This window comes from Podarcis raffonei, chromosome 8 (assembly GCF_027172205.1).
Source record: "Podarcis raffonei isolate rPodRaf1 chromosome 8, rPodRaf1.pri, whole genome shotgun sequence".
Lineage (NCBI taxonomy): Eukaryota > Metazoa > Chordata > Lepidosauria > Squamata > Lacertidae > Podarcis > Podarcis raffonei.
The window spans coordinates 49,282,300-49,309,526 of record NC_070609.1 but is presented as its reverse complement, the minus strand read 5'-3'; the positions used below and the strand labels follow the sequence as shown (position 1 = coordinate 49,309,526).

At 45.3% G+C, this 27,227-nt stretch overlaps 1 protein-coding gene across 1 annotated transcript in view; it reads right to left on the bottom strand.

The window, feature by feature from the left end:
* The window catches only part of JPH3 (junctophilin 3), an 88,710-nt gene extending 61,928 nt beyond the window's left edge, over positions 1-26,782 (bottom strand). Inside the window, exons 1-2 of the mRNA XM_053399941.1 lie at positions 25,213-26,782; positions 3,636-4,413 (exon numbers count right to left, since the gene is read on the bottom strand). Coding sequence (XP_053255916.1) covers positions 3,636-4,413; positions 25,213-25,594 — 1,160 coding nt within the window. The 5' untranslated portion in view covers positions 25,595-26,782. The remainder of the gene's footprint in view (positions 1-3,635; positions 4,414-25,212) is intronic.
* Positions 26,783-27,227: the final 445 nt, after the last annotated feature.

Here is a 27,227-nt window from a genome sequence, read left to right as displayed (position 1 = left end):
CTGCTGGATCAAGCCATGACCTTCTAAACCGTGTGTGTGGAAAGGGCTATTGTTTTATTTGTTATCAGGTCATCATGTTTTTTTGTGTTTTTATATGGTAAACCACCCTGTGATTCTCGGAAGAAGGGCAGTATTTAAATTTAGTAAATAAAAGAATTAAGCCAATGGCCCATCTAGTCCGGCATCCTGTTCTCACAGTTGCCAACCAGATGCCTGTGGGAAACCTGTGAGCAGAATTCAGGCACAAGAGCACTCTCCCCTCCTGTTGTTTCCAGCAACTGGTATTCAGGAGCATTATTGCCTGCAACTGCAGAGGGACAGCATAGCTATCACAGCAAGCAGCCATTGATTAATGTGAAAAGAGGGAATGCATGTTTTTAAAAAAGCTAAACTGGGTTCCACATTATATGATAGCGTTAAAGGTGGACCTCATGTCCGAAAAAGACAGAGACTTATGGCCCCAGCATATGATGATGGGCAGCAAGGTGTGAAATCCTTAGAAGAAAGAAAGAAAGAAAGAAAGAAAGAAAGAAAGAAAGAAAGAAAGAATTATCACAGTGTTCCACAGCACAGACTTTTGTGTGCGTGTGCGTGTTGAAAATGTAATTAAAACTGGAAGATCTGTGTAATTAAACAATAGGGGTAAAACTGGGTCTGTCCCGCAGGTGCTAATCATTGCTCAGCAATTATTATTTTTTTCTCAAAAAGCCTCCTTCATCTGGGCAGAAACTGTCTGTGCTGTCCCTGGGTGTGCTGGTTTGATTTTACTGTCTTTTTTCTGAGAACACACAGTCCCCTGCTCTCTGGCAGAGAAGCTGTGGGCTGAAGAGAGGCCAGAAAGTGGGGCCATCTTCAAGGGCCTGTCTGAGAAGGAAGTGGAGAGGGTTGGCTATGATTCTCCCTGCCCCCCAAAAGAGAGAGAGACATTCTCAGCCTTCTTCTAAGATATGTGATGCTGCTCTCCATTCTAGGCAAGTGCTAGTCTGCTCCTTGGGATGGAAAAACATGTTAGACCCCCAGATTCCAAGATCACATTGGCAGGGGCAGGAAGCAAAAATGGCAAATTACTTAGGCACAGGTGTCTCATTTTAGGCACCTGGGCAAAAGGGAACCTGGGATTTTTCCAGCTTTGGACATTCTACCTTCTCTCAAATCTCTGACTCAAGGGAATTTGAATTCCTGGCATCCTGAAACACAAGACATCATTGTTCTAGGAAGGAAGCCCCATACCTGTGCAAATATACTAGCCATGACTTTTTTTTTAAGGGGAAGGTGATGACTGGTATTTGCTCTGGATTGTACTCACTTCAATTAGTATGTATCATGCGAACCTTGCACAGCACAGGAAATGTAACACCAACTTCAGTAAGTTCTTCATAATGAACCTACTGAAGGAAGCCATGCTGTGAGATGGGGGCCTATCCAAAGCCTCCCTCTGAACCTTATAGCCAAGTTAGGATTTGAACCAACACACAGTACACTAAAAGAACACAAGAAGAGCCCTGCAGCTAGATCAGGCCAAAGGAGATCCATCTAGGCCAGCACCCTGTTCTCACAGTGACCAACCAGATGCCCCAACAGGAAGCCCCCAAGTAGGACCTGAGTGAAACAGCAGCACTCTCCCCACTTGGGATTCCCAGAAACTGGTATTATCCAGAGGCATAGTACCCCCAACAGTGGTGGTGAAACACAGACATTGTGGCCAAGTGCCATAGTTAGGCTTACCTTCATTACTTGCAACTACTGTTATTGATGCTTTCTTCTGTACTTTACAGTAAACAGAGAACATTGTGTGGGACAGAAGAATGTATTGTGTCGCATGGACTGTTGTGGCATGAACAGGGAAACTGGAAACGACCCTGGTGTCTTTAAGAAGTACACAGCAGGCCTAAAATGCTGGCCTATAGCCCAAGACCATAATCAGAGGACTATCACCTATCAAGGGGCCTCCTTCTGAAATTAGGTAGAGTCCTACAACATCTGGAAGGTCAGCTTCTTCCCCCTCCTGTCTTAGGGTCAGATGAAAGTGCATGGGAACTATACACATTCTGGACCCCACACGTCTCTCTTAAAGATCTTGCCTTGGATTTCAGGCAGACAGAGGCAGATCCACAAGTTGAGTTTCTACTCCCCGCTTCCTCCCCAGCCCCATTTTCCTTGCTCCCGTCAACCTCATCATGATCTGTTGAGAAAGCCACTTCCGACCTCAGGAGGAGGTAGTGCTGCAGGCTTCACGCCCCCAACACACACGCGGAGGCTGGCTTCCAGCCCCCCTGCGATCTGGGGAATCCTCGGGCCATGTCATCCCTTGGCCAGCCAATCAGCTGGCTCCGGGGGTGTGGCTTGCCTCATTTAAGGCAAGCACGGCCCGGGATCTCCCTCTTTGGTCCGCTCAGCTGCTGTAGTTCCTTGCTCCCATCAACCTCATCTTGATCTGTTGAGAACATTTATCAGATTCACACACTGCCCGTTTTCTGTTTTGTTCTCCCTCCATTTGGAATCTTTGCTTCCCTTCTCCTGACTCACGGTCAAAAAACAACCCTTGTGCGCTCTGAGCATGAAACAGACAGACCAACCAAGCCCTCAATATGTCATTCACACTGCTGAAGCAGCATCAAAATAGCAATATAAGTTTTGATTAGGAGCTCAGTGCAAAAAGGAAGAATGAGCCGGGCCTTCACCCAGGACTGCTCCATTCAGGGCCCAAGTTCACAGCAGTTCTGCCCTCTATCTTACAGACCCATAGCTGTCAACTTACAGGTTTGAAAATAAGGGGCCAGCAGCCTTGAAAATAAGGGACCAGCACGCAAAATAAGGGACCTGAGGCCTCACCTGTTCCAGGCACTCCAGTTTTCCTGTCCTCCTGCAGTCTGGTCAAACTCATGCTGGTAGCTTCAAGAACACTGTCCAACCAACTTTGTAACCAGAGGTTCAACTGAATAGAATCTGAATCACATGCACCACAAGGCCTATGCAGCCTCAACTTAAGATGGCTCCCCGGCCTGGCTTTGCACTGCAAAGTTTGCAGCAGCACATGCCACAAAATGGCGTCCAGCATTCAAAAACCCCCTCAGCTTGCATTAACTAGCCACACACAAGGCATGCAAGCTCCACCCCCCAGTCGTTCTTAGACTTCTTATTGGGTGAGCAACACAGCCAAGCAACACAGTTGGAGCCTCCCTTCTCCCTGGCCGGCAGGGAGGGAGGGAGAGGAGCTGCTTTCTTTGAAATTTAAGGGACATCATTTAAGGGACATTTAAGGGACATCCGTCAATAAGGGACAGCAGTGGAACATGGCGCTGGAATAAGGGACACTTGACAGCTATGTACAGACCACACTTGTTGTTTTGTTTTTTTTGTTTTTTGTTTTGGCTAAGATCTACAGGTTAAAGAATAAAGATGTTGGAAATGTGGAGAGGTAGATGGTGATTTCGACCACACTTGTTGTTCTGGCCTTGTTTTTCCACCTTGTGGTACCATCCGTAACAAAGAGATGCCACTGAATTATGTCCCAACACAGCCCAGTGGTGGAGGTCCCCCACACAATCACCCCACCTTCCCTTCAGAAACTGGAACCACAGATATACGCATGACACCCTCCTGCTGCTCCTCTGACAACCCAGCAGCAGCCTTACCTGGAAGCCGCAATCTCCGCTTTTTGTTTGGCGATGGTGGCTGCCCGTTCGGCTGCCTCGACGGCTCGGTCCACCTTCTCGCGGATCTTGCTGGCCCTCAGCGGAATGAGGTTCTTCCGCTTGCCGCTCACCAGGATGTTCTGCTTGTACTTCCCCTCCTCCTTGGTGCCGTCCGGGAAGGTCATGCAGCCGTAGCCATGGCGCTTGTTGTTGGCCCACTCGCCTTCGTACTTGAGCCCGTCGGAGCGCTGGCTGACCCCGAAGCCCGACCGCTTGTCGTTCTTCCACTCGCCCACGTAGATCTCGGTGGTGGTGGCGTCGATGTCGTCTTCGATGACGGAGAGCTCGGCCTCCCCTTCACCCAGGCTGATGGTGGAGTTGATGTCGCTGGCCGTGGAGCTGACCGTGCTCATGCCCGCCTCGCTGCGGAAAGAGCTCTGCTTGCTCCTCTGGCTGGCCAAGGAACTCTTGGATTCGGACTTGCGCAGCTTGAGCCCGCTCAGGAGGGAGCGTCGGAAGATGCCCTTTTTCTTGCTCTTGAGGATCTCAGCGTCGCTGTGAGCCATCAGGACGAAGCCGCCCCGGGAGACGGCAGGGCTTCCGGCCAGGGCAGGCGAAGAATCTGGGTGCAGCGCTGTGCCATTGGTGTGTTCGCTGCGCAGAGAATTGATGGAGGTCCTTAGTGGGGATCGGATAACCGCAGCCATGCCGTACGGTACGCTCTGCCGGACGCCGTATCCCTGGCGCATCCCTCCAAGCCACTGGCCTTGGTATGTCCCTGTGAGTAAAGAGGCGGGAAAGGGAAAGGGGGTGGGTTAGCAGGCTGGTGGTAGCAGCACCCTCTGAGCAACACAGTCCCTTCCAAGAGGAAGCTCCTTGCACTCACAGGACTGCAAGTCATAGAATCACAGCATTGTAGAGTTGGAAGGGACCCTGAGGATCATCTAGTCCAGTGGTTCCCAACCTTCTTTTGGCCATGTCCCACCTAAGCATCTCTAAAATCCTGATGCCCCCTCCCCCGTGACATATAATTCTTATTATTCAAAAAGTGAACTCCTATTCACGTGGAGGAAGCCTAAAAGGCCATTCACTGTTAATAACTCATTCTTGAATTGCCCTCCTTAAAAATCATATTGCCCCTCTGTGTGGCTTGTGGCTTACGTTGGGAACCACGGATCTAGTCCAATTCTCCACAATGCAGGAATATGCAGTTGTCCCATACAGGGATTGAACCTGCAACTTTGGTATTATCAGCACCACACTCTAACCAACTGTGCTACCCAGGCCCTGTGAAAACTTTGGGAAATTCTATGAACATCTGAACTTGTCACATTTTGAAAAGTGACAGGATGGAATTGCAATTGCAATGAAGCATTTCCCACTGGCGAAAATAAACTTAGATTTTTTTGTGGGGGGGGAGGTGTTATTTCCAACAGGCAAAGGCCAAATTATTTGTCAGCACAATACTGCATGAAGGCCTTTGCAGGAGCAGAGGGTGGGGAGACTGTCCTACACAATCTCTCTGGCTGAAAGGCAGAAGCACTGCAGAGCAGTTCTGCATCAGTCCAGAAGAGGTCAGTGCAATGTATTACATAGCATCTGCTAACATTAAAAGGAACCTTTTTTTAAAAAAAAAAGTTATTTATTACATTGTTCTTCAATCTTGGCTCCCCAGATGTTATTGGACTACAACTCCCATCATCCCTGACCGTTAGGAAGGCTGGCTGGGGTTGATGGGAGTTGTAATCCAACGTCTGGGGACCCAAGACTGAAGAACACTGATTTAATACATTTATACACCACCCTCCCTACAGGGACCTCAGAGTGGTTTTCATAGGTTTCTTGGGTGGTCTTTCATCCAATATAAGAAGAGCCTGTTGGATGAAGCCCATCTAATCCAGCATCACAGTGGCCAATCAGATGCCTGTGGGAGGCCTGCAAGCGGGACACGAACACAGCAGAATTCTGCCTACTTGCAATTCCCAGCAACTGGTATTCAGAGGCATAATCAGGGTCAGACCCCTTCAAGTGATATATATTCAACCTGCTCTGGTGATGGAACAAGAGGTTCCTAATACTATGCCCAGCCAATAATTAGTTCCCTTTCTGTTCCAGCTGTTGAAAAATCATGCGGAAGCTGGCAGACTCCTGCCATAGGAAAACCATTAGTCCAAAGCATGCCCAGAAGGACTGGGGCAAATGAGTTTGCTATGGACCTACTATGATCCCTTGTCTTAAATGACTCTGCCCTTTCTCCCATTCTTTTTTATTTATTTTGCATTTCTGATACATTTCAACACAAGAAAAATACTAAACAGCTACCCCCGAAAGTAATAGGAAACAGGAAAAAGAAAATTGCATATTACATATTCTAGTACATTTAAAAACAAAACAAAACAGGCGTTTACTGACTTCCCTTCCTCTCCTTCCATGGTTCCTTTTATCTTTCACTTCCTCTCATGTTTTATCCATTTCCCCAATCTTTCTCTGCTCCTCCCATCAATTCTAGTTCTAACTTATGTTGTTGAAAATATTACTATCCTGCTAGGCTAATTGTCTGCTTATAATAATTTTTCATATAATCAATAAATAATACCCAGTCCTCCTTATATCTTTTTTCATTTTGGTTTCTTATTCTAGTGATCATGCCAGCTAACATATTCTAACAATTTGAGATGCCACTCTTCTTTCATTGGTACCTTATCTATTTTCCATTTTTGTGCTAATAACACACATGCAGCAGTTGCCACATACAGGAACAAATTTCTCTGGTTGTTGGGGTTTTTTGGGAACTTCCGTTATGATTATTCTTGATAAAAAAAGATTCTGCAGTTGTGGGAAATGTTCTTTTGAACATTTTTTTAAAGTTTGCCCTTTCTCCCATTCTGTCCCTTGTGCCTAGACACTCTTCTCTTTCTCTAAAATGGCCTATCTAGTCCAGCATCCTAATCTCACAGTGGCCAACCAGATGCATGTGGGAAACCCACAAGCAACATTTGAGCACAGGAGCCCTCTTGGTTTCTAGCAACTGGTTTTCACAAGTGTTACTGCCTCCATCCATGAAGGCAGAGCATAGCCATCATAGCTATCAACCATCAATAGCCCCAGTGGTGTAGCTAGCCGCTCGGGTGCCTGGTGAAGGGGCGTGTCCAGCAGCCAGGGCGGGGCGATCCACCCATGGGGGCGGGGCAAGCTGCCTATGGGGGTGAGGCACACCTCTCCAATGCTTGGGGCCTCTCCGCCACCTCCCCCTCAGCTGTAGGGCTGCTGAGGGAGAGGCAGTAGGCAGAGGCAAGTCCCACACTGCTGTTTCAGGCAGAGTGGAACCTGCAGGCGCCTAAGCCACCACATCACTCCTAATAAGTTTGGTGAGCCCATTTTTATTTTATTTTTAACTCATTTTGTCACACACACACACACACACACCATGATGACACAGGGGCAAACCACATCCCCCACACCTGCTTCCTCCGCCGCTGAATAGCCCTCCCCTCTATGAATTTGTCTAATCCTATTTCAAAGCCGTGAGACACGGGTGGCACTGTGGGTTAAACCACAGAGCCTAGGGCTTGCCGATCAGAAGGTTGGCAGTTCGAATCCCCACAACAGGGTGAGCTCCCGTTGCTCGGTCCCTGCTCCTGCCAACCTAGCAAACCTAGCAGTTCGAAAGCACAAAGTACAAGGAGATAAATAGGTACCGCTCTAGCGGGAAGGTAAGCAGCATTTCCATGCACTGCTCTGGTTCGCCAGAAGCAGCTTAGTCGTGCTGGCCACATGATCCAGAAGCTGTACGCCTGCTCCCTCGGCCAATAAAGCGAGATGAGCACCGCAATCCCAGAGTTGCTCACAACTGGACCTAATGGTCAGGGGTCCCTTTACCTTTACTATTTCAAAGCCATTTAAGTTGGTGACCATCACTGCCTCCTGTGGGCACATATTCAATGGAGTAACTATGTGCTGCATGAAGCACATCACTACCCTTCCTACAAGGACCTCAGAGCGGCTTGTATAGGTTTCTTTCACCTGTCCTGAATCTTCCAACATTCAGCTTCCTTGGATGTCCTCTAGGATTCTCTATCCACTTTTTCCATGCATTGCATATTAACTTCGCTCTTGCCTTAAAGCCCAGAAATCTTAGCACACACAAACCTACACCAGTGGTTCTCATCAGGCTGCAGGAGAGGGGGAGAAATTGGACCCTTCCCATCAGATCTGCTGGAAGACCGGCAACTTTTGACTTTTGATCCTCTCCTCGATACCTTTCTATTCCTGCCAGTCATTACATGTAACAAAGAAATTCTGCCTGGCTTTTCTTTTCCCTTCCTCCCTCCCAATCCCTTTTCCTTTTGTATCGTGTATTTTAGACATGTAAGCCTGAAGGCAGGGACTGTCATATTGCTGACATCTGTAAGCTTCTCCGGGAGCCTCTTTTGGCCAAAGGGCAGGATAAGAATACTTTAAATCCCCAACCTGGTGTATTCCAGGCATTTGGAGCTGCAACACTCATCAGTCCTAAGGGTAGATGTTACAAATCTGCTATGCAGTTAACAATGGTTTTCAGGACAATCCCAACCCTGTATAATCAGAAGAAAGTCACATTGAATTCAATGGGGCTTATTCACAGTGGAGTTTGGATTGCAGCATTGGACAACTTTAAAAGGAGATCAGGCAACTACATGGAGAACATTAGTAGGCCTGTCAATGACTATGAGTTCTGAGGCTGAAATGGAAACTCCATGCCCAGGGGTAAGTGTATCACAATGCCAACACTGGGTGAAAACAACAACAAGGGAGGGCTGTTGCTGTCATTGCCTTCTTGTGAGCTTCCTGAAAACATCAAGCTTCCATTGTGGTGTAATGGTTGAGAGTGTTGAACCGGGAGACCACAGCTCAAGCTCCTACTTAGCCATGAAACTCTCTGGGTGACCTTAGGGCAGTCACTGGGTCTCTCAGCCTCACCTACCTCACAGGGTTGCTGTGAGGAACAGATGAGGAGGTGGAGAATCATGTCTGCCACCTTGAACTCCTTGGAGGAAAGTCTAGACCAGATGAACCTTTAATCTGATCCATAGGAGCTCTTCTTAAATTCCCTGCACACCAGAAAAAGTTGTCAGGTCTTTTTCCCAAGCAAGGCAGTTTGAATGGATGGGTAGCGGAAGCAAGTGAGCTCCAGGATCAGGTATAAATTCTCTGTGTGTATGTGGGAGGGAGGGAGGGAGGGAGGGAGATATGGCTCCAGGGCCTATTAAATATTACTGTGGGAGAATATGAAAATGCAGCCTCCATAGGTTCGTCACTGTCTCCCCCACCTGCCCCCAGCACAGAGAACGAGACAGATAGGATTAATGGAGGATTTATAGGATTAGCGCTGGGAAGTAGGGAAAGATTAGGGATTAGGATAAGGACCAAAAGGAGGAGGGTGAGGACTCAGAGATGAGGCTCATGAGCGAGTTGGTTGTATCGCTGGGCCTTCGGAAAATATATTCCCACGGACCCACAGCAATGAGCCTGGGGAGTCACAGTTCAGAAGGGAGCCTCATCGCTTGGAAAAAGCAGAAGGAGTTCACACTGATGTGTCTTTCAGTAGGCAACCAATGAGGGGGAGCTTTACAAGGCATGTAGAAATTCAGTAGGTGCAGCATGACAGGGAAAATGTGCACCTGTTGAATCTCCATCAAGCAGCAGTTAAAAGCACACAGGAAAGAGAGAGAGAGATGTTGGGTGAGGCTTTTTTTTTATAATGCCAACTGCACTGCAGACACGGAGAAAGCAACCCATATGGCTTTCGAAAACAGTGGGACATTTTGGTGAACTGGGAAGAGATTGAGTGAATGCAGCCACATAACTTGGGCACTTTAGTATTGAACACCTTTGTGACAGAGGCTACACAGCTGATATTGCCACCATTATTCATGCTCTAGTGACCTCCAGTTTAGACTCCCGTGCATGGGGATGCTTTTGGGGAAAATGTAGAAAATTGGATTACTGCAACAATGACAACACCAGAATGCTGATGGGAGATGGGTGTTGTTGTTGTTGTTTAAAAAACCATGCTGAGTTCTTCTTATGAATAACTATTTCTGTTCTATTGCCACTGAAATAATGATGGCGGAGAGACCACTTTCAAAGACTGCATCCGTTGTTCTGGGGTGGTCAATTTAGTTGCTGTCCAGGGTTGCATTCCTTCGATGGTTATCTGTGGGGTGGGGGGCAGATGCCAGTGGTGAAAGGAGCCAGATAAAAGAGTGTTTGGGACTGACTAACCTGGAATAAAGATCACCTTGCGTCACTTCTCATCCTGGCGACCTCACATTAAAATTCCCAAACCTATGCAGGCTTGATAAGAAGTGAGCCCCACTGCTTTTAAAAAAAAGTTGTTCTCAAAAGAAGTATATGGAAGATTTATTTATTTAGTACAACAGAGCTACTGTTCTGGAAAGCAAGTGAAAGTAATTCCTTTCTGACTTTAGTGTGCTATGCATGGCAGAAACCTATCAGTTTCTTCTCAGGCAGCTTTTCTCCAAGACAACTAGCAAAAGGATTTTTAAAAAGTTTACTTTCTTTAAATAAAATACTGCCCCTTCTAATTGTTCTTAAAAACACAGAAGGAGGTGGAGAGGACTACACGTTAAAAATCCATGGTAAATAAAGGGGAAATGAGGAGGAGGCGGCTAGGAACTCTGTTGGGATGGAAGAATAGAGCAGAGAACAGGAGGTGTTGGGGGAGGCTGCATAACATGAGGCTGGTGTGTTGCTCACTTGCGCTCTATCCTATACCCAAATACAAATAATCATAGGAGGCGGGCTGCATGTTCTCTGTTCTCTGGCTCTGGAATAGGGCAGTGCAAGGGGAATAGCTCTGCTTCAGTCCACACTCATATGGCAGTGCAGAAATGGAAGGAAGAAAATATGAAGGAAGCTTCTGCTGCTGGAAAACAAAGGAGCTGTGAAAACACTCGTTGCTTCACAGAGGTGAGGGTGCCTAGACAGCATACAAACCCTCCAAGTGTCCCTATTTTCCAGGGAAAGTCCCAGATATACAGAAGCCATCCCAGTTCCTTATTTGATCCCGGAATGTCCCACTTTTCCTTAGGATGTCCCTATTTTCATCGGCGAAATGTTGGAGGGTGGGGTGTCATTTGACTCCATACCCACCCCAGAGCCAAGGAGATAAGTAACTATACAATGTTTAGAAGACACCTGAAGGCAGCTTTTTTAATGTGTTTTTATATATGCTGGAAGCTGCCCCGAGTGGCTGGGGCAACCCAGTCATATAGGAGGGGTATAAATAAATCGGATGTCCCTATTTTCATCAGAGAAATGTTGGAGGGTATGTGCATATAATTCCACAGGAGTATATATAGCTCCCAACTCCACCTGCTTCTCCCAGAGTAGCATCTTATCAAAACCTTATCAAAAATCTTATTAAGGTATGTGTTTGGGGGAGCATGTTGAGGGTGTATAAAATGTGGAGTGGGGGGAAAGGAAGTTATCTGTTTCTTTCCTCGGGGTTGTTATCCAGTCTTAGTCCTGTTCAGAACAGACCTCTTGAAATGCATGACCATGGCAAACATAGATCCATTACTTTCAGGGGGTCTACTCTGAGTAAGACTTAGTTGGTTACAGCCCCCAGGCACTGGAAATAACTCACAGGAGGATTTAAACTTGTCTGCGCGCTGCCTTAATTAAAGCAACACATCACCCTGATTTTGAGTTAATAAAATTAATTAATGCATGCCAAACATGGACTTGGGTTAGGAATCCAGTTAACTGGATCTAATGAAGTTGAAATGTACAAGATAAATTCATAAACAAATTTTCCAGTTTGATTTAAACAAGTTGGCATGAATTGGAACTTAAGCTTCTTCGCTTGTATCCTTACACAGTGTTAATCTGACATTCAGATTTCATTTGATAGCCAGAATCTTGAACTAAGAGGATCATACAGGAAGGCAATAGGAAAGGTGTCTCTGTCGGAGACCTTGGAGAATGGCTGCCAGTCAGAGTAGACTGTACTGAACTAGATGGACAAATAAGCTTGACCTGGAATGGCAGTGTCCTTTTTTTATTTCCTATGAATTTGGATAAAATATATTTGAATAGATACAAGCACATTGGGGAGAGCGAATTTGCCTCTGCTTCAGCTTAGCTCCTCAGCTTCTGTACCAGGTGACTATCACTTTGGCTGCTTATTTGGGTGGCTTATTTGGTTGGTAGGTTTTTCTTTTTAAAGAAGCCCATTGTTCTGGACTCTTTCCCTCCAGAGACTGAGTAATATTTCCTTCTTCCAGCCTGTGTGATTAAGCAACAGGCTTCTTTGGAAAATACCAATGATCAAGCAGAAGGCAGCAGAGCCGCAAAGGCCACCTCTGCCTGAAATGAGCAGGGGGAGAGGTAACAAGGCTATTAGAGAAGGAAGAAAGTGCTGTAAAGAAAGGCAGGCTGGCCGAGGGGAAATGCTTCTGCCGGAGACAAGTAACAAAAAAAATCTCGGGATGCATTTGCCAAAGATGGAGTGGAAGAGAAGGAACTGACTCACTCAGAACATGAAAATGCAAAGATGCTGGGGCGTGGTTGGGGGCGGGAAGGGGGGTGCCTGAGGCAGACAAGGCTACGAAGAAAATGGGAGGTGCTTTGGCTTGAATCTTTACCGAGCAGGAAAGGAAAGCGCGCACTGCACCACAGCTTCGACCTGGATTTCGATTTTTGAGTCTGGAAATATGCTGCATTGGCCTCCAACGGTGGATTTGGAATGCAGGATTCATTTCCATGCAAAGTGGCAGCATTGGAGAATCTCAGGCATGTAATGCATTAAAACAGTAACAACACGGCATATTGCAGTGAGCTACCTGGCTGTTTAAAAGCAGAGGTGCTTAAAGATGGAAACAGCAGAAGCTCTTAAAGGTGCAGCAGGGCATCGTTCGGTTCCAAAAGAGTCTTTGGTGTGCAGCTTTAACAGGCACAGCTATTCTTTCCCATTCCCCTTCATTCCCCCCCTTCCCTGCCCTCCCCCAAGGATGTGCAGAAACAGGTGCATATTTCAATAGCTCTGATGGTTGAGTGAGGGAGTGCGTTGCCTCTAAAAACGTTAAAAGGTGCCTCTTTAAAAGCAGTCACAAAAAACAGCACAGGTACAGGATTATGTGAGTCACTTGGCCACATTCAGTAGCATTTCCTGACAATCAGAGAACTACATTCCATCATCACCATTACAATGGATGTACGCAGGGCCTGCAACATAGTGGTGCAACATGGAATGCTCCTGTTCAAGATTCTGGCCAGTCAGACCCTTCCCCGGGATACTCCATTCCATTCCCTCCCCCAATTTTCAGCTTTTTCTCTTCAGCAGCCAGCCAGCATCCTGTGCCTACTGTGTATGACTAGGCCTTGGTGAGTTGTTTTGGGGGTTGTCTGTTTGCTTCCTTACATTTTTGTTTCTATTTTTCCTTCTTCTTCTTTTTGGTAGCTCTATAATGCTTGCTCCCTTGAGCTGAAACCTCTCCTGTGTGTGTGTATGGTGCAGTTTTGGCTAAATAAGGATTGGCATTCACTCTGCAAAACATTGCTAATAGAGGGGACGGTGCTAGCAGAGGAGATGGAGGAGAAAAAAGCATTTTGCCCAACAAAAATTCTGCTGCTTGAATTTTGGGAAAATATAATATCCCCGCCTCCAGTTGCAATATTTAACCTGTGATTAGAGAAAAGCCTAGTGAGAACCAAAGTTTAAAGGCAATGTCTGGCAGATCTCCTGTGTGATACACTCCCAAGTAATTTCCTTCTTTCATTTTGTTTGTTTGTTGAACTCTTGGGCCCTCTGCCTGGTATTCTCCTGAGAGAAAAGGCTTGTTTTCACCAGTTTCCCAAAGGACAACTTCCTGTGATTTCAAGCCAGCACAAAGCAAAAACAATCATCCTTGCTTTTGATGTTACTATATCCTTACACACATTTCATAAATGAAGAAGAAAGGCTTTAAGACTTACTAGAGGTCCTTGTGAAGTTAATCATCACATCACAAGTTTTTACAACCTCTTGCCATATATTGTATATTTGTGTATTTCATTATCTGTACTTAACGCTTTCTTGAAACAGCACTGTGGGCTATGTCATTATTACACTAATTTTCTAGATAAGAAGCTGAGGCTGAGAAATCAGTAAATTGCCCTATGGCTAGCTGGTGAGTTTCTGGCCCTTCTAGGATATGAACCAACATTCAGACTGGACAATGCAGGCAATCTTGTTCACAAAACAAAATTTAAATTGGACTTTCAGTTTGGAGTGAGAGTTTTTCCTCTGCCTGCCTCAGTATGCATTACCTTTCCAGATGCAAAATCCTCTCTTGTTCATACAGTTTTCTTGGGCATCTTGGGACAGTATTGCCTTCTCCCATTGGAGGGGCCTTCTCTGCATTTCGAATTACCTTCAAAAATTCCTAGGGCAGCTGGCAAAAGGCCTTAGTGGAATGGTACCTTTGATTCACCCCTCCTTCCATTTTTAAAAATGTTGCTTCTTTATTTGGTTTAAATGCCCAATTGTTTAATGTTTTTGAAAGCTGCTTCAAGAATTTCTTTTGGCTGAAAATAGCATATAGATACTTGAAACAAAATCTCTCTGTGTATGCAGTGTTGCTCTCCCAGTTTGCTCTAGAATAAACTTTACCACCAAGAGACAATGCTCCTCTATATTCTCAAGGCAAATTTCTGTCCCTCCTGCTTGGCAGTTTGTGTGGATTCTCAGTCTGTAACAAAATTGTTGCTCACAGCTAACATGAGTATATAAAACTCACTGTGAATATACTCCCTATTAAAGAACACTTGGAGGTTTTTAGTTTAAACTTGAAAATGTGAGTACAAGGGAACATGATAGCATACCCTCCAACATTTCTTCAATGAAAATAGGTATGTCCTATTCCATAATGATAATTTTACTATTTATACCCCATACATCTTACTGGGTTGCCCCAGCCGCTCTGGGCAGCTTCCAACATATACAGAAACATAATAAAACATTAAACATTAAAAAACTTCCCTATACAGGATTGCCTTCAGATGGCTTGGGTGTCGGATAACTCCATACCCTCCAACATCTCTCCAATGAAAAAGGGACATCCTAAAGAAAAGCGGGACATTCTGGAATCAAATCAGAAACTGGGACGGCTTCTCTAAATCAGGGACATCCCTGGAAAACAGGGACACTTGGAGGGTCTGTGACAGAGGTGTATAAAATTATGCAGGATGGAGAGAAAGTGTTCATAAAACTGGAACTTGGGGCCATCCAATGAAGCTGTGTGTTGGAAGATTCAAGACAGACAGACAAAAGTATTTCTTGAGGCATCAAATAGTTAAAATAGGGAATTGGAATTAATTACCCCGAGATGCAATGATGACCACCAACTTGATGTTTTTTACAGGATTCAACACATTCCTGGGGGATAAGGTTACGAGTGGCCACTAGCAGGGATGGCTATGCTTGACTGCCACGGACGGAGACAGTATGGCTCTGGATGCCATTTGCTGGGAATCACTAGTCGCACTCAGGGCCAGCTTTTGGGCTTCCCATTGGGGCATCTGATCAGCCACTGTGAAAACAGAATGCTGGACTCGATGGGCCTTTGGCCTGATTGACCAGCCAGGCTCTTTTTATGTTCTTAAAGAGCAAGAAGAAACAGAATTAAATTACAAGAAGCTTGATTTAGGTGGCCTGTCAGAAACTAGTTTTTTTCTGAGGGCTTTGATAAGAAGCTTGGGAGCAATAAACCTGCACCTCAATCACCCGCCTACCCCCAAAGTAGCCAGCCAGTAAGTTCTGTTGCCTCACCTCCTTTGGCTTCTAGGGTGGTGGCTGAAAAGCTAGGAAGAACTCCTCCTGATGGACCCAGATCAGAGCTAGAGTCTCCAGTTGCTGACCCCTACTCCAGGGTGGAATATAAGGAGGAAACTCTCCAAATGTAAAGCACTGTTCAGCAATAGGCTGCCTTAAAGAGCTTGTGGCATCTCCTTTCTCTGTCCAAAGAAAAGGTTTGGACAGGGAGCCTCTGTTGAAGGAGGCTTTAAAGCATGTGTGATGAACCTTTGGCTTTCTAGATGTTGCAGAACTACAACTCCCATCATCCCTGTCCATTGGCCATGTTTGCTGGGGCCGGTGGACATTTTAGTTCAGCAACACCTGGAAGGCCACAAATTCTCCACGCCTGATTTTTTAAAAAAGCTACCATGGATTAAATAACACTTTGGGTGGCTTCTGATGCTTTGGAAATCAGGTGTTCCAGGAAGGATCTTCTCCATGGGGCACAAGGGGCTAATGTGGGGTGGGGTGGAGTAAAGCGCAGATGACTCTCTGCAACAGGCAGGCCTCTCCATAGTGCTTCGGTAGCAGCAGAGGCAGAGGGAGCTGTATCTATGACAATATTCAGGCAGGTTGTAAAAGAGCCACTGAGCATCTGTCCCCAGGAGTTCCATGCCCCCCAGGTGAACGCCACTTCTGCTTGGACCAGCCTTGCACAAGAACCTGGGTGCAGTTGGTGGCAAGAGAGAAGGAGCTCTGCACTGTGCAACCTTAGACTGCCATTTATTCATAAATTATGTCTGTAGCCCTTTCCAGAGAATGGAGGCCTCTATCATTCTTCCATAACAACAACCCAGCATAGTAGGTTAGGCTGAGAAATGTTTACTTGCAAGGCTTTATGGCTAGAAAAGGATCATGGCCACTCACCTAAAAAGCACCCAGCATCAATGGCACCTGAATTAGCCCATTTCCCTGTCCTGATCCAAGCCTCCTACTAGACCATCACACTTTCCTTCTGGGGGTAAGATCGGTGCCACAAAATTGCCTAATGCTCCAGCATGTATCATGCTAAACATTCCCAAATGCATTCAGCTGCCTTATTATTTCTAATACGCTTCCTGCACAAAGTACAGCAGAATCTGGCTAATTCTCTCTCTCTCTTTCTCTTCACTAATCCTCAAACTCAATAATCCTCATCACAAACTCTGTGATCTCGTCCCACTTCTCAGGCGAGTTAAGGCCCTTTCTCTCCTTATGCAATGTTCCATGGTACATTTACCACGACGCTGAGGTGAATTGTAAACAGCGAAACCAAGGCACTTAACAAAAACCAGCCGGTTGCTCAGATGCTTCACTATCAGGAAGAGAATCTGACAGGGAGAAATATGAGCAAGAAGGGCTGAAGAGGGTGCTTGCCACACACCTTACATCCCGGGAAAAGAAACAATCCCTCACCATCATCTTGAGGGAAATCTTACTGGGCCCCACCAGACCAGTGTTTTATTTTGGTTGTATTCAGCAACATGTTCTTAAGACAAAAATGGTGCCTTAGTGGTGGATTTATTCTGCTTTACTTGTTGTTCTGCAATGCTTCCCCAAAGCTACCACCTTGTTGCTCTCCAGAGGGGCTATAGCACAAAAAGCAGGGCAAAAATAAACTAGAACTTTTCTGGTATAAAAAGCTACATGATTTCAGCAGGTAATTACAGGGTAGGCAGTGATTGGAAATGAAGCAGTGTGATCACCCTGAAACATCTGCCAAGTGTGAACAGTATAAAAAGCAGGATCATGTGTGATACTGCCCTTCCCCCACATAGCATTATAGCACAAATAATCAGGAATGCATAATTTTAAAAAAGGTAGTGGGAGGGTCCCATAATCACCATTTGACAGAATTCTAGTGATTATCTACATCAGCATTCTTCAACTTTGGGTCATGAAGTGCAGTTGGACTACAAAACCCATCATCTCCAGCCAGCTTAGCCAATGTTGAAGAATGGTAATCTTCACTATAATCTGCACTACACTATGTTGGTTCTATACCATTTTAATGCATTGTTTCCCTCAGGAAATCCTGCAAAATTGTAGCCTGGACACATGTAGTTGCCTTCTACAGAGTCAAACCACTGGTCCAACTAACTCAGTATTGTTTACCCCAGGAATGGGCAAGCTGTGGCCCTGCAGATGCTGTTTGGACTCCATCCAACATGGTCAGTGGTCAGGAATGGTGGCTGCTGTGGTCCAACAATATCTGGAGGGGGCCACAACTTTTCCTATCCCTAGTCCGTGCTGATTGACAGCAGCTCTCTGGGGTCTCAGGAACAGATCTGTCCCATCTCTGCTATCTGACTACTTAACCAGAGATGCCACTGGGGATCGAATGGGGGATCTTCTTCATGCAAAGCAGGTGCTCTGTCACTGACCTATGCTTGGTGAGGGTGCCGACAATTCTTTATTCTCTACAGAACAACAGCACAAGTGCCCCATACATGTGGTAGCTCTGAGCTCACACGCCAAAGTTCACATGAGGCTCTGGAATGGATGGGGGCAAGTATTTCATCATCAAATAGGTGCAAATGGGATGTGCACTTAGCCTAAGTTACAAACCCAGAGCACTCCAGTGGCCTACACAGTGGGGGAAATAGCTACTGTGCCTCCGAAAAGAAACCCATCTGGAAGATGATGTGCTGTCCAGGAAAGTAAGCAAATGCTAAGGCCTTATAAGGAAAGAGAGCAAAATAAGAGAGAGGGGGGCATAATTATATGTTCTGACACATTTTCCCTGCTGGATGAAGAGGTCTCTGCCAAGGTGTCCATTCTGTATAATTTCACACAAACAAAAATCATCTATTTCTTGTGTTTTTCAGTTTTTATTATGTTTCGTACGTCGTCCTGAGATATATATGTGGAAGGCAATAAATAAACAATGGCAGCAAAGAATAATAATTATATTCCTTTACCACCACCCCTCTCTCTCTACACACCCACAGAGCTGAGTTCAGTGTCTATTTCTATCACTGTGGTGAGGTGAAAAACCCATCTTATTTTCAGAACGAAACCTTGGCTACAGAACAAATCGTCCAAATTCTTGTAAATATGCCTTTTAGTGTGGGTACCAAATTTGGTGCAAATCAAGAGGGCAGGAGAAAGATAGATAGTTAAAGCCTAGAATAAAATTCATTACATATGGAAGGAGATGCTTCTTACCTCCAACTTGTTTTTTCCTAACTAATCTGTTTGCATTACTGGAAGGTATGACTCAAAGTGGGGAGGTGGGGAAGTTCCATTAAAAAACTTCCCTGTCGCCATTGGAGGCTGTACAAGTGCGCATTCCTGAAAAATGTGCTGGCCCATGCCCCTAATGGGTTGGGATTGTTCAGCAACTGCTTTCAGCACATTCAGCTGGGCAGTTGTGTGATAAACTTGGAGAGTGGTTAGGGTGGTTTGGACATGCATTGTCTGCCACACAGGTTGAGGGCAGCATTTAAGGATTACTTGCATGTAAGAAAGAGCCACTGCAGATCAAACACCACAAAGCTTTCATAGGATGATGTACACCAGGCCTACATATACCTTGTGACCCAAGCACCACCCACAGCCATTATAGAAGTCCACCAGGGACTCAATCAGCCTCCTGTTTTGTTGCCTGTGTGGGACTCTAGAAAAAACAGGGTGGCTCTGAAGCATCTGGCAACCAAGGTGGATGAAATTGGCATGGTGGGTTACAAGTTGTGCATGTGAATCAGTAAACGAGTCTTTGACTCATGAAGTATCTTCAAATGGCAGTACCATTTCCCCCTCCACTTTGTCAGAGTTAGATTCGCACCATATGAATTGCCATCTGTATCTGTCCTTGGAGAAAACATTGGTTGCCGTATACCAAGCCCTGTAGCTCTGCAGTCTCCATTCATGACTTAATACTAGTCTGATATGCTTGCTGTTGTTCAGGGAAGGGCAGGGACCTCCAGGACCAGGGAAGGATTGAGTTAACACACAGGAGGACCACAGGAGACAGGTGTGTACCTGATACACATACAGCACCTCCCCCTTCACAACGGCCATCTGGATGTGTCCTTGGAGAGTGCATTGGTTGCAATAAACCACGGACTGAGGCTTGCAGACCACATTCATTTTAGGGTGCTGGGGCAAAGGGATCGAAATAAGTGGAAATTTTATGGCAGCAGGGCCCAGTTGATTGCATGCCCCCAGTCAGCTCAATTAGTACTCTCCAAGGTCCTGAAAAAGGAAGCGTTGATATGAGGAGGAGAAAGATTGAGAGTGTGTGCTTCTTTTGAGATTAGATTGCTAGAAATTAAAACTGGGGTTTTTTTGTTTTTTAAAAAAAGAATGTTCTTGATGATTGGCTAGGCTAATTTGAGTTGCTAACGTCAGCCTGACATAGTATTGCTTAGTTATTTCCAGGACTGGGATGCCTTTCTGGTATTGTTCAATTAGCTCTGCTTCAATTTCCAAATATAAAGCAACTAAAATAGAGATTGCTGGCATGTATGAAATGCTTGCAGGCTACACACACACACACACACACACACACACACACACACTTATATAGAGAGTGCAATTTTCAGTCCTAGAAACATGAAATGAGTACTCACTTTCCTCTCCTCCTTTAGCTCTCCTATCACTCTAATGTCCATTGCTTTGATTGCTGTGAAGGTTTGTGCCCTGGAAAAGCAAAAATATGCTTCTTCTTTCTATGTGTGCATGATTTGAGAGAGAAATGGCATTGCTAGAGATGTATAAAATCATGGGGCTGGAAGGGTTCACAAGTCCAAACCCCTTGCTCCAATACAGGGAAACTTATGTATGTGGAGAGTCAGTTTGACAGTAGCAATGTGGCTGTGCGTATGATGTATTTGACCCAGGATGCAAGTGCAGATATCCAGGATGCACAGCAAATACACAAATGTGATTACATGCAGGTGGCAACTTCAGCATGACATCGAGAAAAGTGAGCTTTGGAATGTTTGTGATCTGGGCCTCCGAGTGATACTGAAAACGAGATATGTCTATGTGAAAGGTATTCACTGTGTGCTTCTGGGTATGAGCAATACATCTGTGTGCTTGCAAGGCCCAGTATACCTTTCCTGTGCCTCTGAAGCATCTGTGCAACTGTGAGATATAATTGTGCAATCTATGGGTCTGTTTTTGACAAACATGTCTGAAACATGAAACAAATGCGGAGGTGTGAGCATCTGTGTGTGGGTATGTGTACAAAGGGTGAATATTATGTGTATGACAGCATTGAAGTGTGCGAGAGAGACTATGCGCATGTGCCTGAAGAACAGGAGAGTGTGTGGGAGTTCCAAGAGCCTGATAACAGCAAAAGGAGACTGTGTATTGCTGCAACAGGAATGAGCACATGTTATAGGATGTGGGGGGGGGGGGGTGAGAGCATCAAAGGTAGAAAGAGGAATGTGCATCCAATAAGGTGGACAGCTGATGAAAACAGAAGCGTTTGGACCCCTTGGATCCAAATTCAAGCTAAAATGTACTGTACGCATAGCAATGGTCATTTGTAAATAATGCTGAGCTCCTGTTGGCACCTTGATGCCCCTTTGTTGGTTTCTCCTATGCAAGAAAATGTAGACTCTTCAGATCAGATCTTTAATACACACCAGCTTTGCTTTGTCTAAACCTGTTAATAAAACTTGATCTGCTTACAATACTGAAGTTTATCTACAATTTAAAGAATAGAATTGTGGCAGATAGCAATGCTGACATCCCAGGAAATGATGAAGCTTAAGAAATCAGAAGGATTAAAGCAGCACATGAGCTTTAATTCCCAACAGCTACCTCTTTTTGTCATGACAAGCAGTGAGCCATTCCTTCCTAGTGTAATATTCTTGACCATACATACATCCAGATGCAATAATATCTGAATGCAGGAGTTCATTAGGACTGATCGCTGGCCCAGTCCCCTTGAAGAACTCAGTTGAATTCCACTAAGGCCATTTGTTATCCTCAGGTGAACCAAGATTAAAAGACATATGAGACATGAGCCTGTTTTAGGGACATACTTTTATGTCTGTTTTGATTCTACACCGACAACTGCTGAGCTAATCGTAGGTGCAAAGAAAATTGGGCCACATAGAAAGATCTGTTGACAGAAACAGAAAATAAATTGAGGATAAAAGATTTTGATGAAACAAAATTTCTGTTAACAGATTGGTTGCAATACCACCAATTAAATGACATATTCAGAAATGATAAGGAGAGAGACTTTGGTAAGGAATTCTCAAGGTCTGAAAATGGGATAAGCTACTGTTGGAATGGGAAACAAAAGATGAAGATGTTAAAGATGTAATGATAAAATGGGCAAAAGACTTGGGACACAATATTCCATTTGAGTCATGGGAAAGGCTGTGGAAGGAGGATTTAAAATTTACTGCATGCAGTTCTTTAAAGGAAAATTATATGAAAATGATGTACCATTGGTATCTAACCCCAGGTACAATTGCAATGATGTATAAAAATTCCACCAATATATGTTGGAAATGTAAAGATAATGAAGGTACCTTTTTGCATATGTGGTGGACTTGTAGAAGGGCAAAAGACTTCTGGGAAATGATTTGCAATGAGTTTAAAAAAATGTTTAAGATAACCTTTTATAAAAAACAACCCAGAAGCCTTCTTGCTTGGAATAGTGGGGGAGGTGATACCAAATAACTTAAAGAGACTGTTTATGTATGCTACCATGATCGCCAGAATGCTATTTGCCCAAAAATGGAAAGAAGAAGGCACACCGGCGAAGGATGATAGACTATGCCAAAATGACAAAGCTTACCGTTAGGATCAGGCAACAAGACGAAAAGAAATTCTTACAAGATTGGATAAAATTTATAGAATATGTTAAAGAACACTGTAAATATGTTAAAACATTAGCAGGGTTGTTGTAACATTTATGATGCGTTAAATATGGACAACATATTTCTAATTAAGATTTGAAAATTACAGAGGAAAAATAATGATATGCATAATGATGAATGGTTAAGTTTGGAAGCCGGGGGAGGGGGAGGAAGTCAAACAAGAGGAATTTGGTATATAATTGAATGTAAAAGTGTTATTTTAAAAAAAATCTTGGGAAATAAATTTTAAAATAATAATAATCATAGGTGCAAAATAAGGCCCTACATCAGGTGTGGGGGAACCTTTGGCCCTCCAGATATTGCTTAACTATAACTCCTATCAGCCCCAACAAGTGTGGCCAATGACTAGGGATGTTGGGAGTTGCAGCAACATCTGAAGGGCCAAAAGTTCCCCACACTTGCCCTACAATTCTCCACCAAAGCTTTGCTGGGTAGGTTTCTGCTACCTGGACAGCATTTCTTCCTAAACTAGTTTCACAACCATCATGAAATCTGTTTCCCCCATCCTTTCTAGCCACAACAGAAGATTTGCATTTCTGTCCAATTCCTGGGTTATTCAAATTTATGTCCTATTCTGTGGACTCCATAGCCAGCCAGAATTCATTAGGAATTGTACTGCTGCAGCAAGATTCCATCGTGACCACCTGAGTTCTGGATAAAGGCATGGACAGGCCAGATGCCTTCTTTAAAAAAACATCCCTTGGGTTTTAGGAGACTTTTCAAGCTGGTCTTCAGTCTTGTCTTTGTAGAAAACCATGTATTCAGAATAATCCCAGGTCTCCTTAGGGAGTGATAAAGGTAGAGAAGCGGAGCAGGTAACATGTAGAATGTATCCATGCTCCTTCAAAATTCTGTTTTCAATCAAGAAAACCCTCAGCTCTAACCATTTCAAAGTAAGTTCGTAAGCACAACACAGAGTGTTAAAACATATCAAAGTCCTCTTTCCTCATCCCCAATCTCCCACTGCCCCATTCCGCTATTACCCCAGTCAGAACAACAAACTTGTTTATAAAGAGTTGCATTTTGAAGCTTTGGATCTCTACTGCTTCTCCTCCTCCCTGCCAATCCAGACTTTCAAGGCTGAGGATAAAGGCCTTGGATGTTTTTCTTTCTTTCTCTATCTAAAATCTTTAGAACACTCTAAGCAACATGGGCTGGGGTGAGGGAGATCAAAGCTGTTTGGATACAGACACATAAGATGAAAACCAGAGGCCTCCCTTGTTGTTTCCACGGGGCTCTTGGAAGCTGGTTTGGCCCCTACTACCTAGGGGAGCTGGGACACTGTCAGTGAACAAGAGACCGAGTGATTCAGTCACTTGAGAGAAAGGAAGCTGTTTTCTCAGGATAAGACATCAGAACTAGATAATTTCTCTCTGTGTCTCTGCTAAATATTTATTCAGTATTTGTACCCATTCCCACTCACCCTGATACACCTGAAAGTGCCATCAGAGGTCAAAAACAGCTGTCCTCACCTGCCTCTGGGTTTCTCTGCATTAAGAGTGGGAAAGCTTTTCCAGTCCCTGGGCCACATTCCCTTCTGAGCAATGTTCTGGGAGCTGCAAGTCAGTGATGGACGGGGCCAGAGCAACAAATGTAAATGTACTTCTACACACATACACCTTTCTATGCTGTATCCAGGCAGGCAAGTCATTATCAGAGTTCAAGGACACATCCCAGTCACAGAAAAGCACTCAATGAGGATGTGAAGGAAGACCAGTGAGCAGGGTGGCCTGGGCAGAAAGGACATGACTAAAGAGGGAGTATGGCCTAGAGAGAGAGACTTGGGCCCACATCTGGCCTCTGGGCCTGAGGGCCTCTACCCTTGCTGTACACAATCAAGCTGTGAAATCTCAACGTGGGAACGCTCTATGAATTGCAGTTGTTTGCCAGATAAGCTCTGGATGCATCAGGTTGAGCTTTATGTGTGGAGGGGGAATTATAAAAAACGATAGCAGCTTGCAATATGTTTTCATTATGGTGAGAATTTCAAAGTGCCTGCATTGAGAAGATCCAGCAGTGCATCTTGCTGCCTGGGTTATGTGTTTGTTTGTTTTTAAACCTAATCCGCTTCAGAGTTGAAAGAACCTACAGGTTCAAGTGGTGGGTCTAGAGTCATGCTTTCAAGTCATGAAACAGTCCAATGATAGGACAGGCACGTGACCACCTCGGGTGGCAGATTATGGGCAACTATTAAGGATAGCAGACTGATCCAGAGGGCATAATTCACTGGGACATTCTGAAAAACCCTCATGAAAATGAATGGAAGCCAAACGTCACTTTCTGGCAGACTGTGCCTCAGATTAATTCGTGTAAAGGGGTCTCTCGTGGGCCATTTGCTCCAGATACGAAAAACCTGCATTTCCTGTTTTGATTCTATCCAATTTCTTGACCCTGCCTTATTGTATTCTTCCTCATATACAACTTTGGATATAGTTTGGTTCCTCACAGTCATTGCTCTCAATTTCTAAGCTCCTTTCCATACGCAAAAAATAAAATAAAAATGTTTCACAGTTCTCACCTCATTTATCCTTACAGCAACCCACAAGGTAAGCTTAGATGAAAGATAGTGACTAACCCACCACAGGGAGTTTCATAGCTGAGTAAGAATTTGAATGCCTTCCAGCCTTCTACCCCCACTCTATCCAACAAACCAGCTTGCAAAAAAAGGCCTTCCCTTCATCAGGCAACAGAGAACAAGAAAAGAAACAGCCCTGGTCGCAAATGAACTTAGAGGGCTCCATTGGGAAGGGGCACTGCCTGGGTGAGCTGCTTTTCTCTGTCTTACAGTAAGAACGAAGCTTTGAACTGGCAGGGCTTCCTAAAAGGATACACCACAACCTGGCAGAGAAAAGGGTGGATGATCCACTGGACAACACCAAGGAAAAGAAGGAACAAATGGGCTACTTACCTCCATCCGAGTAGGTCTCTGTCCCATAACCATCCTGAAGACCATTGCTCCAGGTGCCTTCATATTTGGCCCCATTGCCTGTGCATTCACGTACTCCGTAGCGTCCCTTAAATCCATGAGTCCATTCGCCTTTGTACACCCACTTCCCTTTGCTCTCCACACCAATGCCGTGGCGCTTTCCCTGGGCCCAGGTGCCCTGGTAGGTGTTGCCACTCGGCCAGGTATAGACCCCCAGCACTTCAAAGCCGTGACTCCAGGAACCCGCATACTCTCCTTGACCCTTGGGGCCGGTGCATATTCCGTGGCCGTGAGCCTTGCCGTCCTCCCAGCCTCCACAATAGGACCCTCCATCGTCAAAATTAAACCTTCCCCCACTGGACATGCATGTAACTCAGTTTGAAAATTCTCAAAAAGGTGAAAAAAAAATAAGAGAGAGAGGAGGAGGAGAAGCAGCCGCCAGGGGAGGAAAAAAAACCCCCAAACAACACCTTAAATAATGCACCAAATCCAAATAGCTGCTTGAGTCAATTTCTGCTGCTCACACTTTCTCAAGGGGGAGACTCATGGAACCTTGATCCTCTTGGCTTCCTGCTCTGGAGGCTGGATTGGAGCAAAATAGGGAGAATAATATTGTCCAGAACAGCAAATCAGGCAGGTTTTGGTGCAAGCAAGTCTCCTTTAAAACCATCCGAGGCAAAACCCAGGGAAAGAAAGGATGCGGAGAAACAGGCCAAGTGCCAACATATAAGAAGAAGAATTCCTGGTTTTGCGGGAGGGGGGAGGATGCAACACGCAGGCGGCAGGAAGGGTCTCAAATCCCCCTCTGTGACCTCCACCTGCTGCTGTTTTGATGGAGAAATGGATCAGGCAGTCCAAGGCAGAGCAGCATCTTGGTGGTTATGTTTTTGCTGGAGAGACTCCTGAATCAGCAGCAATGCAGTGTCTGTGTCTGTCTCAATCTCACGCACACTCTCTTCCTCTCTCTCTCTCTCTCACACACACACTCACGCATACATGCATACACACAAACACACACACATACACACACACACACTCACAAACACACCTACACCTCACCCTACAAAAACAACTGTTCTCATTTTCTTCTCCTCCCCCCCTCCCCACACCTCCCACCGCCACCCACAGCAAACCTCTCACTCCGTTAGATCTCGGCTTGTTTTTTGGAACGACTCCCACATTTTGCCTTCAAAGAGAGAGACAGGGAGAGATGCCCTTTTCGGAAGGGCTGGATTCTTTCAGCAGGGTGGCAGAAAAAGAAGGGATGGAGGAGGCGGAAGAGATTGAGGATGGAGGGAAAGAGGCGCCTCTCTCTCTTTCCTTTTTTGTATCTCCAGTCTGGGAGGGGCAGAGGTCTTCTTGCATCCTCCTCACCCTCTTCTTCCCATCTTCCTCAGTGGAGACCGATCTTGCTTATTAAGGGGAACAGACCCCCGGCTCAGCTTCTGCCTCTCTCGCTCTCTGTCTCAGCTCAAGCTCCTTAGATTTAAAGGTACAGGAACTGCGTAACACTCATCGCTCGCTCTCTCCTCGCCCCCCCCCAGCAGATCTCTCTGTTCTCTTTCACTTCCTTAGAGACAGGAGGCTAAAAAACCTCCAGCAGGCCAGAGAGAGATAGCATCCAGAAAAAATGCATTTGGCAGGCTGCAATCTATCAGCCTATGAAGAGGGTAAAGATTTCTCAGGGAAACCAAAGGGGAGCTCTTGCCTTCCATAATGATAGCCCAACACTAAGCTGGCTTATTCATTCACAAGTGGCACTGATTTTGCTGGGAGAAGCAAGAAGCTATGCTTAGGATCCCACTCCTCACTTAATTTTGTTGCTGACAATACTTTCTTCTCTATTCTCCCATCCCACTTCTTAAATAAGCCTAATTTCCTGACTTGAAAACAACAGCCAGGGGCATACCTGGAGTTGTCCAGTTTGGCCCCTGCCAAAGACACAGGCCTAGGGGGGCACAAAAATCACACATCTCCACTTTGGCTTGGAGTGGCTA